This window comes from Pterocles gutturalis, unplaced genomic scaffold (assembly GCF_000699245.1).
Source record: "Pterocles gutturalis isolate BGI_N339 unplaced genomic scaffold, ASM69924v1 scaffold38838, whole genome shotgun sequence".
Lineage (NCBI taxonomy): Eukaryota > Metazoa > Chordata > Aves > Pterocliformes > Pteroclidae > Pterocles > Pterocles gutturalis.
In genome coordinates this window covers 3638-22190 of record NW_010124338.1, presented here as the reverse complement: position 1 = coordinate 22190, position 18553 = coordinate 3638, and the positions used below count along the sequence as shown (strand labels likewise).

At 41.6% G+C, this 18553-nt stretch overlaps 1 protein-coding gene across 1 annotated transcript in view; it reads left to right on the top strand.

Annotated features, from left to right (window-relative positions):
* Positions 1-17795, top strand: part of MOGAT1 (monoacylglycerol O-acyltransferase 1) — a 21063-nt gene extending 3268 nt beyond the window's left edge. Inside the window, exons 2-6 of the mRNA XM_010078231.1 lie at positions 7228-7406; positions 7831-8032; positions 10581-10755; positions 14336-14535; positions 17600-17795. Of these exons, the coding sequence (XP_010076533.1) occupies positions 7228-7406; positions 7831-8032; positions 10581-10755; positions 14336-14535; positions 17600-17754 (911 nt within the window). The 3' untranslated portion in view covers positions 17755-17795. The remainder of the gene's footprint in view (positions 1-7227; positions 7407-7830; positions 8033-10580; positions 10756-14335; positions 14536-17599) is intronic.
* Positions 17796-18553: the final 758 nt, after the last annotated feature.

Sequence of the window (18553 nt, the reverse complement as noted above, 5' to 3'; positions counted from 1 at the left end):
AAGAGCTGTATCAGCGCGGAGTCTAGAAAACTAAAGCTGTGAAAACTGAAAAACAAGGAATGCTAAAATGATGCTCTTTCTCTCTGTATTAAGCAGAAATCAAAAGCAGCTTTAGGCTGAAGCACAATTTCAAGTCATTAGTGTTTCACTGCTGAAATGGCAAATACATGAATTTTTGCAATTTCAGAGTACCTACTTTGGAAAAAAAGCTGAAACAGTTTTGATAGCTGCCTGTGATTACTGTTACTGGAGGTTCAGTGTCTTGGCCAGGGGCTGACAGTCCCGGGGCAGGTCTGGCCCCGTTCCAAGCTCATGCGGCACCCACATCATGTCTGTCTCTGAAGCTGTGTGCTGATATCTCCTTGTGATCTCTCTGTGCCATTTTCCAGCCCAACGCCCGGCAGTAAGTCACCTGGAGAAGTGAAATCTCCAAGCCTGTAAGTGCTGCTGGACCAACTCCACGAGAGAACAAAGAGCTTACATCACTCCCATTTTTGTACTGTAGGTTTCACGGTGCATATACACAAAAGAAATTGTCACTGTCGATTAAGGCAATGGATGTCCCTGGTGTTTCACATGAAATCTTTGGTTGTAGGCTTGGAAATACTTTTCTTAAGAACTTTGACTGAATTAATTTTGCTGCAGTTAATAATATGTCTGATATCCTCCTGTTAGGAACCAGTGTAGGTTTTCTGTTTCTCGCACTGTAATTGAGCAGTGATTTACCCTTGGTATGTAAGTGTGCTGCAGGGGTGAGCTGTGTGCCTCAGTGCTGCACATCGGGGAGTGAGGTTCAGTTTGTATCACTAGGTGAGCAGTGCCTAGGCAGCAGGTAGATCAAAGGGTTAATTTAAAGGCAAAACAATGTAAACAAAGAAAAATCAATGAGATTTGGTTTATCTGCTGCTTTGCAGGTGCTTTAGCCTTTTTTTTTTTCTTTCTTCCTCTCTAATGTACACAAATCAAATGACAACATTTTGGGGAAAATAAAGCTGGAAGGTGAGTCAGTGAGCTTCTCCTCTGCTAACTTCTATGCATTTGATGTGAAAAGGGACAGTGGAATTTGAATGTGTACAAAGTCAAATGCGGAACTAGGTCACTTGGGTGGAGTGGTAGTGTCTTGGTCTGGACAATGAGAGATAGAAATGGGAGAGAGTTTAACCCTATGACAAGGATACCAGGATTTTGTTTTGAGACAAGGTGGTGGTAGGTGAGAATGGTGTACCTTCTGTGTCTCACTTTCAAGGTCCAGCAGTGGTACACTGGTTTTCTCCTTACTGGGGACCTAGGAAGTGACTGTTGGGCATGCACCCCTGTGTTTGTTTGCAAAATACTTAGTAATACAAAATCAGTACATAGTAAAAGCTATACTTTAATATGCAGGAAGCCACTAAATTATATGCTAAAGACATTAGTGTATCCTGTTCTTTAGTGATTAAACTTCTGTGCATGTAGCGTGTAGGATGAAGCACTCTGGTAATTGAACTTGGCTGGAGACAGTTTTGAGTTATGGATCTGGCTTCCCCAAAAGAATAGAAATGATGCAACATTTGCCCCAGAGTGAGATATTGCTGCTGGAAGAATAAGTGACTTAAGTGTTGAGAAAGCAGGTGTCAGTATAATGTGCTAAAGCAAAAACCAACTTTTACCCAAACATCTCATATTGTTTTGTTACCTGGTGCTGATTTAATTAATCAGCTGTAGCTAGCTCACTGAAATGGTCTTGTTCTTCCTCAAAGCCTTTTTAAAAAACGTTCTTTTGCTACCTAGGAAAACTCAGCTGAGCTCTATGAGCCTGGCCTAGCGAGCTGGCTGGTATTGCTACTTGCTTTTCCCAGTCTGTAAAGCTTATTGCTGGCCCATGGGCAGGGACTGATGTGTGAGCAGGGAGAATAACAGGGTACTTACTGATACTTGACTGACTAGTAGTTCTAGGAACGCTGCCTCTGTTTACCTGCTTGTTAGGGAGGGAATTTAGCCATGTCTCCGTGTATTTTTGTTTGGATCTCTTGCGAGTAAGAAGAGAAAAATGGCTGTGCTGCATCAGGTCAGAGGCTGTGGCTTGGCAACCTGTATGTGAATGTAACTGATTGTGGATGTCTAAGGAGAAATAAAATAAATAGGAAATATGTAGACTAAATTGGGCATGCTATCTCAGGATTTAGTAATTAGTAACTCAAGGATTTACTGTATCCAGACCACTCTATCTGCAAGTCAATAGTGCCTAATGCTCTGTATCTCTACTTTATCAGTATTTGCCAATGGAAGGTCTGCTTGCTTGGGAATTGGAACCAAATTCCAGAGTAAACAGACCTTTAAACCAGCCTCCAAACCTTGGCATCTGAGGGTTTGTATTTGTTATTGTAGTTGTGTTGAAATACAGCTCCCTTGGTAGGAATGCTCAAATATCCTTGTGACTGGGGCTCCCAGTTGTGACCAGTAAACTGGCAAAGGACTTCCACTACAGGAGACTGATATGTATTCAGTCTGACCTCCTTACCACATCAGTCCTGGAGATGGCTACCAAATTCCTGTGGACTTCAACAATTTTCCAGGGCAGTTAGTTTAAATAAATTCCCAGCTTGTTCTTTGCTGGGAAGTCCATATCTGCCATGGGTAAAAAGTGTCAGCAAGTTCCTGTGCTTCTGGTGTAAATCTTTATATTGACAGAATTGCACAGACTAGTAGGCTCTAAACAGGATAGTACTAGCATTTTGTCAAAAAATACTTTCTATGTAAAAGCTGCAGAGCAGTACTCTGCAGAGTCGTGAACTTTCTTACTGTTGCCTTGGCAGGTTGCCTCCTCTCAGGTGTTGCCTCCTCTCAGGTGTTGCCTGTTGTCTCAGATCTTCCTTTGGCGGAACCGTTGGAGTCCATTTGCTGTATGTGTTATTTCATTTAAATGTCTAGCCCTTTCTTTATGATTTATATATAATTTAGAAAGTATTTACAGAAATAAAGACTGATTTTAAATTTTTTTTCCTCTAGTGAAAGAATCCACCAAACAGGGAAAATATTTTTTTAATGCCGAGATCAACTTATCTGTGGTACCTTGAGGGATAATAGAGGGGAACAGATGTTCATTAGGGACAAAAATATCATTGTGCCATTCTCCTTGTATGTTCCCTCCAATGTTGTGTTCCTTAGGCACTCAGCTCAGAGGCTTTGCTGCTCTGAAGACTGAAGGTGAGGAAAGGACTGTTCTGTAGGAATGTTGCCGTGGCTGTTGAAGAATATGCCATCTTTTTTTTTTTCCCCCCCGGTGGCTGTAGATGTAAGAAATGAGCTTTTCAGCTTGCTTTGTGTATTAGTATGCCTGTCTACTCATAAAGCCTAGAGAAGTATAAAATGAAAAGTAGCATCTGTGCCTGTATGTTGACTAGAAAGCCAGTGGGATAAAGATGTCCTGATTATTGCATCCTTTGTGGGATGAGGTTCAAATCGCTGAGCTCTGACAGTCTCCAGCTTATTTAAGATATAGCAGCACAGTGTGTTTAGAGAAGGCTTTGCTAAGAGCATGTGGGAAGCAGCAGGGACTGGCTTGTAGCTCAGACCTGTCTGAGTTGTGGAGCGGTCTGGAGGTCTTGGTGCGAGCTGCTTTGTGTGGCTTGGTGGGATATTATGGAGACCCTGGAGCGCTGGCAGGATTGAGACAAGCACCCTGGCCTCCTACGATACACCTGCACTGACCGGCCGTGGTCTGTGATTGCTCTGAGAGTGATGGGAGGCTTGTCTTCTAGTGGACAGTCTTAGGTTTGGTGGCCCTTACAATAGATATTACTCAAACATTTTTGACTTCTTAGTAACTGCAAATGCATTTGGAGCATCCAGTTGCTGGGATCACCTGCATTTCCTCAGCCAATGTGCTGGTTTTGTACTTCCTATCTCTGTGGTATTTAACTATTTTATGAATGTGGTGCCCACGGCTGCAAACTCAGAGCCTCTTTAATGAGCGAAGCATCAGGTGTTCAAAGATCACAGGGCAGGATGGCTGCCAGCACTGCTAGCTAACACTATGTATAATATTTTTCATCCCTTTCTTGCAACAGATGAGTATATCCATATGTTGTAAATGGAGAGATGGAGGAAAAGGGACTCGCCAATGTGGACTGGCAAACCAGATGTTCAGAGTCCCATGGCATTGATCTGTCTTTTAATCCATATTTCCTTTCCCCCCCACTGTTCCAATACACTATAGAGATATTTTCAAAGCTTTAATTCAAGTTCAAGCAAAACATTATGCTTACGGTGTACACTGGAACTACATCCAAGGAGGCAGTGATATAGGAAAGTGATGAATTCCAAGTTATTCACCTTTTGCCTGGAATTTGTTTTTGATTTTAGGTAAAGTGGTTGCCATTTATTTACCCACTGTCTTCTCTGAAGGAGAAAACACTGGTTTTGTGTTTATAGGTTCATTGGTTTTGAGTCATCAGTGTTTAACTCATCTTGCAGGCTGTAAATGCATTGAAATAATAAGGAGGTGTGGTAAAAGGAATTTGCTTCGCATGTCTTGTTGCAAATAAAATAATACATCAGCTTTGTCCTACTGAGACTTCCTACTTAGGAAGTGTTGACAGCATACTTATCTCCTTGTACCTGACAGGCACACAGGAACGTGTGCTAGCTAAAGCAAAGCTGTGAGATTGTTGATCTCATGGATGTTTGTCTGCACAGTATTGAATACCACTTTCTGGCACTTCTCACTGCTGATTTAATTAGCTCTCACAGCAAGGATGCTTTGATCCAAAGCACCTTTCAGCTATTTGGCTAGGAACCTGATAGTAAAAAGCCATGTGATTCTGCACTGAGCCAGAAGTCCTTCTGCAAGGAAGGGTCGGAAATATAAACACTTATTAATTTTTGCATAGTGACTTGAGATTAATTGATTTGTGGCAATTCAAAAAACTTCTCAGATGTATTCAAACTTAGACCATGAACTTTGGCATCCTGTGCAGGTTAGCATTCCTAGAAATGTCTATAGTTTCAGAATCTCTTCTTCAAAGAACAGGTAGTGACTTTTCCTCAAAATATTTCTTGCCCAACTTTGAAGTGCTGCTGGTGTGGGATTCCCAGTGATTCTTCCTTCTGGAGCAGTAGAATTGAGTGTCGTCTGTCACCTGTGTTACTCGTCCTGCATTAATGATGTCCCCTAGAACTTGTTGCTGCAGCTTTTGAGAGTTTTCCCTGTTGACTTTGGAGGTCTGTGGGCCTCAGTTAGCTGTGGTATTTTTCTAGAGCTCTTATTGAGGTACTTCTCTGTGCAGGACCAGGGTTGCCTGTTTAAGCAGGAAGCAATGAGCTTCTCTACTGATGGTACTGAAGAATGGAGTATCCTTCAAAACAGTAGATTTGAATCTGCTATAGGTTTTGTTTATGGTTGTTTCTTTCTACCTTCCTTGGAGTAAATGCAATTCTTTATTTTTCTGCTCATTCCCTGCCAGAAATGGGAATGTTCATCCCTTTCTTTCCTACTCAATCTAACCAGCAGCTTTGCTTGCCCTGTTTCTGGACTTTGCGGTAGTTCTCAGTTACCCCATGACAACATATTGATTTCTGCTCTGAAGTCACAGTAAAACTAGGGAGAAGGGCAAGTTGGCTGAAGTTTAGAAAAAATAGGTATTCAGGTTGGAGGAAACACGAGTGCCCATAGGCCAAGTTAAACTCTGAATTTCAGCAGCTCAAAACCTGCTTGGTGTAGGGTATCTGCTGTGAGTTTTCAGTGCCCAAGTAATCTCTTTCTTGAATGAAACTGATCATAACTAGGATGAGTGGTTTTTACCACTCATGTTGGTCCATGGGTTACCACAGATGTTGGTCCATCTGCTAATTTCAGAGTTTTCAGTTCTGGTAATATTTACATTGTGTTAGCCAAATTATTGCCTGCTGTACTTTTGTTATTTTTTTACTCCTATCTATTTACTTACATATTTAGCTCAATATGTTTCACTGGTGTAACTCCTTCTAGGACCTAACAGGCTGTTGCTATCATGAAAGCCAGTCAATTATGGGACATACAAAGTACTACGTCTGGTTTGTAAAATATCACAGGAAAATGCCTGTTTCGTACAACTCTGCCCATTGAGACTTCCAGTGAGGACTGGGTGCTGTTCTGCTTGCCACTGCATAAATACGTGATGCGAAAGCCCTGGCTCCCTTGCAAACCTGGAATTCAGCATCTGCTGAATTGCTCTGATCCATGAGCCTTATGTGTTTTGCTCACAAGATGTAAGAGCGAGCAGGCTGCTGCAGGGTGTACTGCAGGGCAGAGAGCAGCAGGTACCCCTGTACCCTGCTTCAGCCGAGTCCATCCGCAGCTGCTTGTGTTGCTGCAAGAGTGCAAAATCCGGCAAGTCCTGCAAAGATAAAGTCTCCATGGGGAGTTGCCCTGAACAATTATTTCAGGGTTGAGCCTCAAAGTAACACATTGTGTTTAATCAGACAACTTTTTCTGGCTCTTTGAATTGTGTGTAGTGCACTTCCTATGTATCATTATTGTAGTAGGATGTTACCATTCTTAGTAACCTGGGTCTGAAAGTGTCAGGACTGCAAACTGCTGTTGGGTTCCTGTAGCCATAGTGAGCTTCCACTTACAGTGACATGTTTAGAGGCTGAAGTGAAATCTCTTAATGTTTTGGTCTTGTCTAGTGCATCTCCTTGGCCTGTCACAGGGCATTTTTCACAGGGAGTAGAACTACCATCCCTATTTTATAGGTAGAGAAGTTAAGAAACAGAAAGGAAAAGTGATTGACTGACATTAGAAGAGATCTTGCTGTGTCCCCCTTTCCCTTCTCTCCTTCCTCAGCTCTCCTTCTTTCTTCTTGCTCACTGGAGCATCACATCTTTGTTAGCTCTCGCTGTCTCCTTTTATTTTGCTTTAGGTAAACCAGATACTCTCTACCAAACATTAGTGTTCACCACAGAGAGAAGACCACTGTGTTGGTCCTTAGGTCATGCTTTTGTTTTATTAAAGTAAAGCAGCATAATTTTAGGCTTATTCATCCCGTTGTTCAGTAGAGTAAGAAATATAGACTGAGATGATACACCCATGTAGGTGTTTCACCCTCAATGTAACAACATTCACACAATATGGAGTAAGCTAACTTCAATTTGTATGCATTTTGAGTAGCATCCATAATAAAAATATCAGGGCTGGGAATTCAAGGTCTTAAAAGGAGACAGGCGTGATTAATGCTTGCTATGGTTTCCTTTTTTTGTCTCTTGTAGCAGAGTTCTGCTGTGGATTCTTTGTGATCCTAGTCCTGGGCAACTTCTGGTTCCTCGCTGTTCTGTACCTGGTGTGGCTCTACCTTGACTGGGCAACGCCACGCACAGGGGGCAGGCGGTCCGAGTGGGTCAGAAGCTGGACTGTTTGGAAGTACTTTAGGGAATACTTTCCCATTCACGTGAGTAAAAGGTTTCTTACAGAACTGTAAACATTGGAACAGAGCTTGCATAGCCATGAGCATGGACAAATGTCTAAGACTCATCTTTGGTAAAATTCTAAGACTTACTCCAAGGTGACCTTATCTTCTATTTAAAACATTGAAAGCCTGAGATTTAGTGACAAAAAGAGGCAAGGGCTGATTTTCTACTTGGACTATTGGGTCACAAGATAGTGTCTCAGCATAGTAAATGCTAGACATGATATCTTGAGACATGTCTATTTAAACTTTGTTCAGCTGTAAAACAGGACAGTAATTTAAAGTTCTTAGAAGGAAATGAATTGTCATCGGTTCTGTGTCCTGTCAATGTGCAATCTCCATACTTGTTTTTGAGAATCCTTCTGAGGTAAGTATTATCATGTCCTCCACTGTCTCTATTTTTCAGCTTATAAAAACTTGCGATCTGAATCCAAATCACAACTACTTACTTGGCTTTCACCCTCACGGGGTCCTGGTAGCTGGAGCCTTCGGAAACTTTTGCACCGGTCCAAGTTTCAAAACTTTATTTCCTGGGCTAACTCCATATCTTCATATCATGCCCATCTGGTTCGGCTGTCCCTTCTTCAGAGAATACATAATGAGTGCTGGTAGGTAAAAGCAGAATGTCTCAGCTGTTGCTCCATATTGCAGCTTCTCCTACAAATGTAGGGTCTATTCCTGTACCTAGAAATGGTAAGTAATTGCACTTCAGAAGGATCAGCATTGGTGCTAAATTAAACCTCCATTTTATGATGAACTGTTGCTGCAAAACAATTTTAAAGGTTTTATTAATAGTTTTGTTAAACTGTATCATTGAGTTGTTTTTTTTCTTTCTGAAAAAAATTGCTGTTTTCCCCTTGAACTGTGAGATAGCAGTACCTAGTACCAGCTATTTACAAGAAGGGAAGGGCATATTAATTTAAAACATTCTTTAGTCATTGCACAGACACCTGTAAAACAAATAGAGGAAAATCTCTTACTCATTACAAATATCTTTCTAGTCAGAAGTAAATGACCTACTTCTGACTGAGGTCCCATATTGCAAATCTGTGTAATTTTAATGGAGATGTAAACTCTAAAGACAGAAACCTTTTTCCTCTGTTCTGAGTAGCACATGTCATAAAGGGGTGATATTCATGAGTGGTACTGCAGAAATAAGAGATAAAAATAACAAGCAATAAAGTTTGGGGAACAGAACACTGTAATGAAATCAGGACTAGTATTCCACCACAGTGGTTTAATACAGGAGTTATTTTACTTAAATTCATTGAACTAGAACATTTGAGTAAGTATGGTCTAGTGCAGAAGACTAGGTACACAAGATTAGGTTTGGGAGACAGACATCTAGCTCTTATGCAACAGAGATGCTGTGATTTCAGATCACAGAACCATAGAATGGTTTGGGTTGGAAGGGACCTTAAAGATAAGCTATTCAGCTGCTCCATTCGTAGCAACATGCCTAGGATGTTGTTCAGGTTAACATCAGAATCGCATATCCATGTATACTTCAACATACCAGAGAATGCCCTTCCATGCAAATGCTGTTCTGAGGGGATTCTTTCAGGCTTGCAAATAAGTTAAGGGATTGGCAGTGGCAGAAGATAAGTTTTAGACAATGCCTAGCCTGGAAGTCAGCTTTACTAGTTTTTGGCATCTTGACCCGTAGGAGCAAATATTTACCTGCTAGATGAGAAATAACTTGAGTAAAAAGCATGCTGAAGAATAGTCAGCATTGTAGCTTGTTTTTCACAGGTATGTAGCTGACCAACCAGAGGGGACCTTCGGTATAATACAGGTTATCAGTCAAATCATAAAACACTTGCAAAATCTTCCCTGTAGTGAAAGCCGTGCTCCTAGCACATTGTTTCATCTCCCAGTCTTTTGCTCCCTGTTTCCGAAGCCTGCCAGGTCTCAGTTGTCGTCTTTGGGAAGAGGATTTGCTGCACTACTGAGCTGCTGCGTGGGCGAGTGGGGAACAGTGCCCTGCACACAGGCTGACATCTCTGCTTCGGCAGGGAGACAAATTTGTCCTGGGGAAAGATAATGGCTCTTGCTTTCTCTTGTAGAGAAAATGCATGGCGATGGGTGAACAAGCATCACTCAAATTATTTGTGAGTCTCAGGTCAGCTGCATTTTTCAGAGAAACAGTGACTGTGAAGTCATGTGGCAAATGGAAGTAGCTTTTTACTGGGGTCTGAACTTGTTCCAGTAGCAAGCTATTCCTCTTTGTGGCCAACTTGCAAAACTAGATCACAATCACCTTCCTTTTCTTATGAGATTTTCATAATCTGCATTGTAATGTCCCTAATAGGAAAAAAAAGCAAGTGCGTAACAGGAGATTAAGTCTTTGCTTAGCATCCAGAAGAACACACTTTGATCCCTAAATTGTCACTTAGACTGTATTAGTTCAACACAATGTAATTAAACATGGTTTCTGGGTAAGTGGTACCACTACGAGCCTTTGAAGTAAAACTTGTGGCACAAAGGAACTCTGGAGGGGTTAGATGCATATCTGCTAGAAAGGGAATTTTTTTCAAAGCGCCAAGTTCAGAGCAAGGTCTAAGTCAATGTTAAAGGCTCGTACAGCCCTGTGCCTCTGATTAGAAGTATCGGGATCAGCAGGAGTATCAGGAAAGCTTCATATATTCTGCTATTTTAGCCTAATAGATTGGTGAGTCCAGGTCCTGGTCCTGAGCTGCTGATTTATAGCTTTGAAAAGAACAAAGGGGATCACCTTGGCCCTGTAGATCATGTTTGAGTTAACAAGTTCTCTATTCATTCTGTTAAACGCTCGGTGCCTGTGTTTATATGCGCCTGCTCTATGGCTTTAGCTGCTGCCTCTCAACGGTATCTGCTGCCATTCAGCTCTCCTGTTCTCAGGCACAGAATCTCTCTGAGGGCAAGTTAAGTTGGCAGAAGAGCACACTCTTCCCTGAAGGTCTCAAAACTCCTGTGACAGGCAAACAGCATTTAGCTCATCAGTGTGAAATCAGAGGACTTACCTAAGACCAAATCTGTTGCAGAGTGAGGGGGTTGAATGCAAATCTTTGAACCCTGTCCTGTGGTGTAATCATTTGGAAACATAATTTAGCTATTTAAAAATATTTCTTAAATTCTGCTGTACTTGTACGTGAAGATCCATGTTTGCTCCTAAAGGAATGGTTTCTGCATCCAAGGAGAGCGTCTCGTATGTGCTGAATAAGGAAGGAGGCGGCCACGCATCCATAATTGTGATCGGAGGAGCAGAGGAATCTCTGAATGCACATCCTGGAAGTTTAACTTTGAACATCCTCAAGAGGAAGGGCTTTATTAAAATGGCTTTGAAACATGGGTAAGTTTCCCACCTGGGCTGCTGTAGTAAGCATGCTTTGAATACAGATTGATTCTTAAATATGGTTCATATTATATTTAGTAAACTCATATCATTAGAATTTTAAAGAATTACTTGTCTAAGAGTGTGAAGTTGTCTGGCATAGGAGCTAGTCCACCTAGATCCAATCTGGGAGTGTTGAAAACTCCCTTTGACTTGCGTAATTTGTAAGAAGTAGGTGTTATTAGCATATCTTGGTGTTTTGTTTCAGTTGTTTTTTGCACTAGCGAAGAGTAAGAATTATGAAACAATATTATTAAACCTTGGCTGTTATTGCTGCGTGGAGCACACATTCTGTTTTCTGTTCTGAAAACTGAAGCTATATTAAGATAGAATTTTCTTATCAATTTAAGCAAACAAAAAAATATAAGAAAGCTAGGCCTTGTTTTATTAAATCACTGAAAATTATGGTCTAGGAAGATTTGTTTTCACCTTTATTCTAAAGACTTTCTTTTGAAGATTGTTATCTGCGAAAGTAAGTTTCTGAGAATTTTCAGTTAAAATCTCAAGAAAAACTAGCTTGCTTTTTACTATCCAACAGCCATCAGTACGTAACTAAACAGAAGTGGTATTAATATCTTCTGAGTGATTTATGCAGTATAAGCTACTGTATTTGTGCTGGACTGGTCTAGATATCTTGTGTACTAGAAATATTGGAACCAATGACTTGTTCCTGCTAAGCTTTATGAACAGCTCCCAGGGTTATATATTGACATGCAAAGCAATGAGAAAAAAAATATTAGTCTTGAGAAAATTGTGACAGTTTTTTAAGCTATTAAGTGGAAAAAAGGTGGTCTCTGAGAAGAAGAAGAGCTTTCTGTATTCACACAGGGTGCTAGGGTACATTTTTTTCTAGAAACTATTCTGTGTGAAAATATTCTGAGAGGATTTCTTATACATATCACTAGAAGTCTGATAAAGGACCTGTTCTCTGATAGAAAGTAACATTTTAGTCAAATTTGTACCCAGAAACAACACTTGTGTATTTAAATTAGGACTTTAGTGCCTAAATGAGTCTTTACTCAATTTCTGCTCAACTGCTGATTGATCCAGTGAGATCCTAAACACTATCAGTAGCTTTTATTTTTTTAACCAGAAAGTTTAGAATGATACTTAGGTGCTTTTTCTTTTGAGCATGTCCCTAAATGTCTCATCTGTCAGATCACAAAGTCTGGTGCTTATCTCTCATCTAGACTGATTTGGATTGAGAAACTAGATACACCTGTGCCTTCTCATGGCCTTGATTTCAAAAGCATCCCCAACACTGACAAGATCAGGACACTTACAAAACACAGGAATGGCTGCTTCTTTCCTTATGAAGTCCTTTGTTTCAAATGTTTCCTCCTCTTTCTTAAAGAGGCTTAGTGGTCTAGAGCCCTCCACTAGGGTGGTAACCTCTGTCTCTGCCTGAGTGACTTGAAACCTACACCTCGCAGATGGTCACCTTAACCACCAGGCTGCAAGTCATTCTGGGTCTGAGCACCGGCAATAAAAACTGCTTCTATGTGAATTGTAGGAATCCTGACTTCATTTCTATACAGCAGGGCAGTGGGACAGTAGGAGAGTATGGCTCTAGCTGTTAGAGCTCTTGCAGCACTGTTGGCACTCCTGAGCTTGTGTCCAAAGACTCTGCATCCAGTAATTGCTTCTGGTTTTAACATTTTGTTTCTAACAGTTATCAAAATGTGAAACAGGCTCCCAACTCATGCAGAAATGAAAGGGCAAGGGAGGCTTGCAGGAGGCAGGTAAGAAGAACCACCTACCATCAGTACCTGCATATGTTTCTGGTGCTTTTCATCTGCAGCATCCAATACCAAGAGAGGAAGGGGCAATGCAGAGACCTGTGCTCTATGGCCCTGGCTCCTGTACTGCCAGCACAGAGAAGGCATCATTCCTCAGCTAGGAACTTGTCAAATGTGGTCTGATTATCTCAGCAAAAGTTGTCTGCACTTCTGGAAAAGACATTTTGGTCTGAGGTAGCACAGGTACCTGCTGTGAAGTGAAGAAATCCTAAAGATGTGAAACAAATGATGAATCAGCTAACTTATCTTTAGTTGCACAATCATAAGTTACTTATTTCTCTGTCTCATCCTCCTACAGAACATCTTGCAAAAGGCTTTACTAGGTTAAAACAAATCCCACAGGCTCAGGGTGCTATTGCACCACAAGATGTTCCTGTTTGTCTTAGCATTGTAGTAAAAAGTGGAGTATTTACACAGCCACAGTATGTACCAGGTTTTCCAATACTTCCTTTACAGGTGGCTGGGTAACATATGCTCTGTTTGAGGAAGAACCATGGAGCAGGCACCAGTCAGAATAGTGAGTGAGAATAGTCGTTGGGGGTCCTCAGGCTTCAGAAGCTGTAGAAGCAGTTGTTTTTTCCATACAGGTGGATTTTGATTGTCCACAGTACCTTCCAGCCAGCTCTGTTCTCACTGCATCCTCCTCAGGTGTTCAGAGCTCTGTAGTAATTCATCCCAACAATATCAGAGCAATGCTGCTATTTTACAGTAAGATTTATCTCAAAGATAGTGTGGGCTGAATGGAGCTAAGATATAGAAGCTAAGGCTTAAGTAAAGCAAACAAAATACTTCTGTATCCTGTAGAGACTGCTTAGGATTACCCTACTCTTTTTTTTTTCTTTTTTTTTTTTTTTTTAAACTGTGTAGCATACTATTTAATGAAACTAAGCATTAAGCAAAAAACATACTGCAGTTGAGGTTTTACATATAGAGGTGGTTTCGCCTGTTGGAGGCAACTGCACTGAGTCCATTAGGTGAAGTAGTTTGTCCAGGAGCTAGTCAGTGCTTTTCCTCCCAAGCCAGTTCATGAATTGAATGAGAATACATTAGGGTATAGCAGGAGCCACAGTGAGTTAGTGTAATTTCTGTGAGTAGGATTTGACCTCTGGTAATAATGGATGAAGGCTAGTGTTTTTGAAGAAGTCTGGAGGAAGCAGGATTTTACTGGGAATTGGACAGCAGAGGAATTTGGCATAACAATCATGTCTGTAAGGATGTCTGGTTTTTATCACGGTGTTTGTGCCGAATCAAGTGCATGTGTTACTCCAGTCAAAAGGCAGAGGAAAGCCAAGATCTGGTTTTGACGCCACCCCGCTGGGAGCATTATAAGGTTAGCAATGAGGCTTGCCAAGGGAGAAATGCAGTGGAACAAGAGTGGACTTGCTGGAATAGTGATGGATAAGATCATAATCATAATTATGATATAGACATTTATTCATTTTTATGATTATAAGCTGTCAGAAAAAGCTGTGACAGGTGGCAACCAACTAAATGCTGCCCAAAAGCTAGTTGCTAGTTGTATACCAATCACTTTCTTTTAAAAAAAAAACAAAACCAAACAAACGAAAAAACCCCAAGCAGCTGCATATCAGAGGAGCTGAATGCCTGTTGCTGATGAAGTTTAGAGCTGCCAAAGCTTTCTGTGCTGGTTATTGTGAAACCATTTCCACGCAGCTGATGTGAACTGCAGTGCAAGTGCAGGCTGATGTGGGATTCTCAATGTGTTCATTGTTTTACAGGGCTCATCTGGTCCCGGTGTTTTCCTTTGGTGAAAATGATCTATTCAAGCAAGTTGCAAACCCCAAAGGTTCATGGCTCAGAAATGTACAGGAGAAGTTGCAGAAGATAATGGGCTTTGCTTTACCACTATTTCATGCTAGAGGAGTATTTCAATACAGTTTTGGTTTAATACCTTACAGGCAACCTATTCATACTGTTGGTAAGTTCCCTGTGTCTTTTCTAATGCTTTCGCAAAAGTTTAAAAATGCATGTGTGCTACGAATATCTGTGTAAACTTATAAATCTGTTCTGACAGAAACAATTGGTTACTGTGCATCTAAAGCAAGTATGTGAGCTTTAAAATAAGTATTTCCTTTTTAAAAAATAAATAATTCCTGTCCTTCCCCAATTAAAAGGGGGGATTATTTTTTCCCTTTTTCCTTTCTGTCCCAGGCCAAATCTTATTGTTCATTCACATATTCACAGGTCTCTATCCTCAGCAATCCTCCAGGAAACCCAGGGGGTTGTCCAGTCTGTACCACAGAGCTGCCACAGCTCTGCAGCTGTTGCTGCAGAATCTGGATGCTGCAGCATGTTTGTAAGATGCCCATTTCTTAGCCCTGCAGAGAAGCAGCAGCTGGGTGTTTGAGTTGACACATGGCCACCACAGTGGTGCCCCAGGGCAGAGCTACTGGAAGGAGCCGGTGCAGTCCTGAGCCAGTGCTCATCGGGACAGGGGGAGAGATGGAGGAGGGAAGAGAGGGTGCCTTGCGGCAGTGTAGCCCTTCAGCAGGTTGCTGCTTAGATGGCATTGCAGCTCCCTAGGGTGTTTCCTTCCCATTTTTTTTTCCCCATGGAAAGATCCGTTTATGTTTAATTGAGAGTAGGCATGCCATGTCAACAGGAAGCTTGGAAGAGCTTTTTTCCCCACAAGCTTTCATCCTTGGTCATCACTGGAGTGTAGGCCTTAAATATCTTTTGATTTTTAATGGCTTTAACTACTGCTATTGACAACTGCACCTTAAAAAGTAGTGCTGGGTATTATGCAAAGAGAATAGCTGGCTGTCTGTGTATTTTGGACAATCATTTTTGTCCAGAATCTGAGCTGAGTGAACTCATGAAGCCTATTTCTACAGAAAAGTAAATCAAGCCTTTCTGGTATTCCACGAGGGACATTTAAAAAGACCCTCCCTTTAATGGAGGGATGGTGCGATTTTTAGTATGGATCAAGTAAAAATGTTTCAGACAAAAATATGTCTCTTTTTGTGTTAAATTTTATGCAGCTCTGTATCTTATCAGTATATATAGTTAAATGTTTTAGAAAATACTTAATTTTTAAAGCCCGCATTGTGCCCAGGCAGGCTAAAAATGTCACTTAATTTAAAGCCAAAAAGTTTTCAAAGCATTGGAATGAGAAGGACATATTTTCTGCAGTTTTTCATTGGTCTGATGAGACTGTTCTGAAGCTTAAAGTGTCTTTTACTTTGAGGCAAATCTTCATCACTGTAATATTCACTGTAGGGACAGAGGTGGTCTATGGCTAAAGGATGGGAGTGCTTCAAATCAGCAAGACTAGAGTCTTGCACCAGATTTTGTTGTATGATCTCATGAAATCCCTTACCATGTTCCTGCGTTCTTGGGAGGGCCCTTTGTATGGCTCAACACAGCTTTGAAAGTGTTAGCTCAGCTCCTGAAAGCTACAGAGCCGCGCTGAGCTCCACCCGAGCCGGTTAGCCGTGTTGACAACGTGGCCAGGCATTGGCAAGTTTCCTCCTCATTCAGAAGCTGTGGTTCCTAAAGCAGGGAGATGCAAAGTTGCAGGAGTTCAGCAAAACCAAGGTCCCTGATGTCCCAGTGTTTTGGGCTTGGTGAGTGAAGTAATTTTGTTTTTCTTGAAAATTACTAGTGCTTTTCAGAAATAGGATCAACTAAAATATCAAATTAAGCAGGTTGCTTAAAGCTGCACAGAAAATGCAGGAGATGAGTGTAGTTTCCAATTCCACAGGAAGCCTCCACTCTTAGGAGAAGAGACTACTGCAGGAGGGCTTGAGGGGCTTGTCTGGTGTTTCCAGTCACGCTTCTCGAAATCCTGTATTGGATGTATATTGATTTCACCCCCTCTAAGTTATTGCTCAGTCCAGGGCTGGGTTCTCACTTCTAGCCATGTAAGTCTGAATTTCAGTGCTGCGTAGGGCCTGAGAGCTCTTGGCAGCCAAAGCTGCAGCAGGAACCTGCAGAATCAGCCCCTTTGTGGTTCTGGCTAGACTTCCCTTCCCTTTAGTCAACACCAGCCAGTTTGAAATGGCAACATCTGCTGAAAGGGATTTTCAGGTCCCTTTGTAAAAGCTCTTAAGGAGTGCTTTTAACTCTGGTTTTCTACAGACTACCTCTGTAATCTTGGTTGGGTTTATTAAGCTCTCGGTGACCAGTGCAAGAACAGCTGTCAAAATCTGTAGTGATTGAACAACACAAGGAAGACTGAGATCATTGGAAGCTTCTCTTAGCATATCACAGGCTTTTTAGCCATAGCTTTTTGCGGAGGAGGAGGCTACCCTGTGCATTTTGTGGAGTTGCCTCCCATGCTCGCTCTTGCTCGACAGAGCAGATAGCAGGCTTTCCTCAGTGCCTCATGCCTGGAGAATGCTTCAGTTGGAATGATATTTGTGGGCAGTGGATGGTTCAGAGACACCTTACAGGATTTGGTGGTTTTATGTTCTACCACTTCCTAGGCTGAGGTAGCCAACAACATTTCTGGTGCTGGTGCAGCAGTACCTGTTTTGAATAAATCAGAGGATATCTGTATTTCCTTCAGTCTTCTTGATGCAGTTGTGTGGTTGAGGGCACCTCTGTCCTCTTAGGCATGTTCCTCACATTGGATACCTTTAAGATTCAGATCAGAACAGAACATGGTGAGAAGGTGCATTTTATTTAAATGCCAGAGTACTGCCCCGTTGTAAAGAAAATACATAGCCCATGGGATGGTATATTGAAGTGTAAACTGCTCCTTCAAGTTAGAGCTTAACCGCCTCCTCATGTGCTCTTTTGCTGACAAACTGAAATGATGGGGGGGTTAAATTAATTTGGTCTAGACTAGAGCAAAAGGAAGTGGAGCACCAGACCCAGGGTTTAGGTTAATGAAAGGCAGAATCAACCCCAAGGGCAAGAGAATTGTGCTGTGATTCTGCCACCTCGCTGGGAGCTGTGGTGGAGCTGTTAAAGGAGGGAGAGCAGCTCTACTTAAAAAGGCACCAATGAAGCTAATGCTGCTGTTGTTTGATTTACAGTGGGAAGCCCCATCCCTGTACAACGGAACTTGAACCCCACCACTGAAGAGATTGAACAGCTACATGCATTGTATCTACAGAAACTAAGAAAATTATTTGAAGAACACAAAAGAAATTATGGGATCCCTGAGCATAAATCTCTCATCTTTGAGTAGAAAGTTACAATTTGTAATTCCAAATCTAATGGAAAAAAACAGTGTATGCTGAAAGATCTCTTTCTTGCAATCATTATTTTGCAATCTGTAATTATCCTTGTGTAAGGAGTAATATTAAGAAGGGATTATTAGATGATTTATTTTTATCTTTGTCTTGGGGGGGGGGGAGGAATCCTTAGGGCGTGAGCCTCGAAGCCAGTGCTGGTTTGAGTTGTCCTTTCAGGTTCATCCGTACCAGACATGCTAGTGAGAGACTCCATGGAGATGTTCATGCCACTGTGGTACCTAACCATAACTTGAGCAGAGGAAAGTGCCCCAGCATGAGTTCGTGAGCAGGAAAGTATAAACTGGAAAAGTCTTTGATTAGAAGTTTAGAGACTTACTAGCATATATCAAACACAACACCTGGCTGTTCTGTGAGTATCAGAAAACCCTGCTGCTCTTCCATAGAAATGAAGGTGTATATTTTCAGCAGATGGCTGTTAGAAGCCATTTACATCTGAATTCAGGAATAAATAGGAGCTTTCTGCCCTGAATAGGATATTCACAAAAGCGGTTTGTCCAAGTTATGAAGCAGAGCAAACCCTGTGTTTGGAGGAGAACAGTGTGTTGAGTTTTCTGTGTGCATGTCTATGCTTGGTGATGGGAAGCACTGAACGATGTGACTTTTTTGAACAAGCTGTGCTTTGGATTGTCAGTTTAGAAGACGAAGCAGCTTTGGTAGTTCCTGTCTCACAGGAGATGGCAGGCACAGGACAGAAGTGTACTGAGAAAGCTAGTGGGGCAATCATGTGAACTT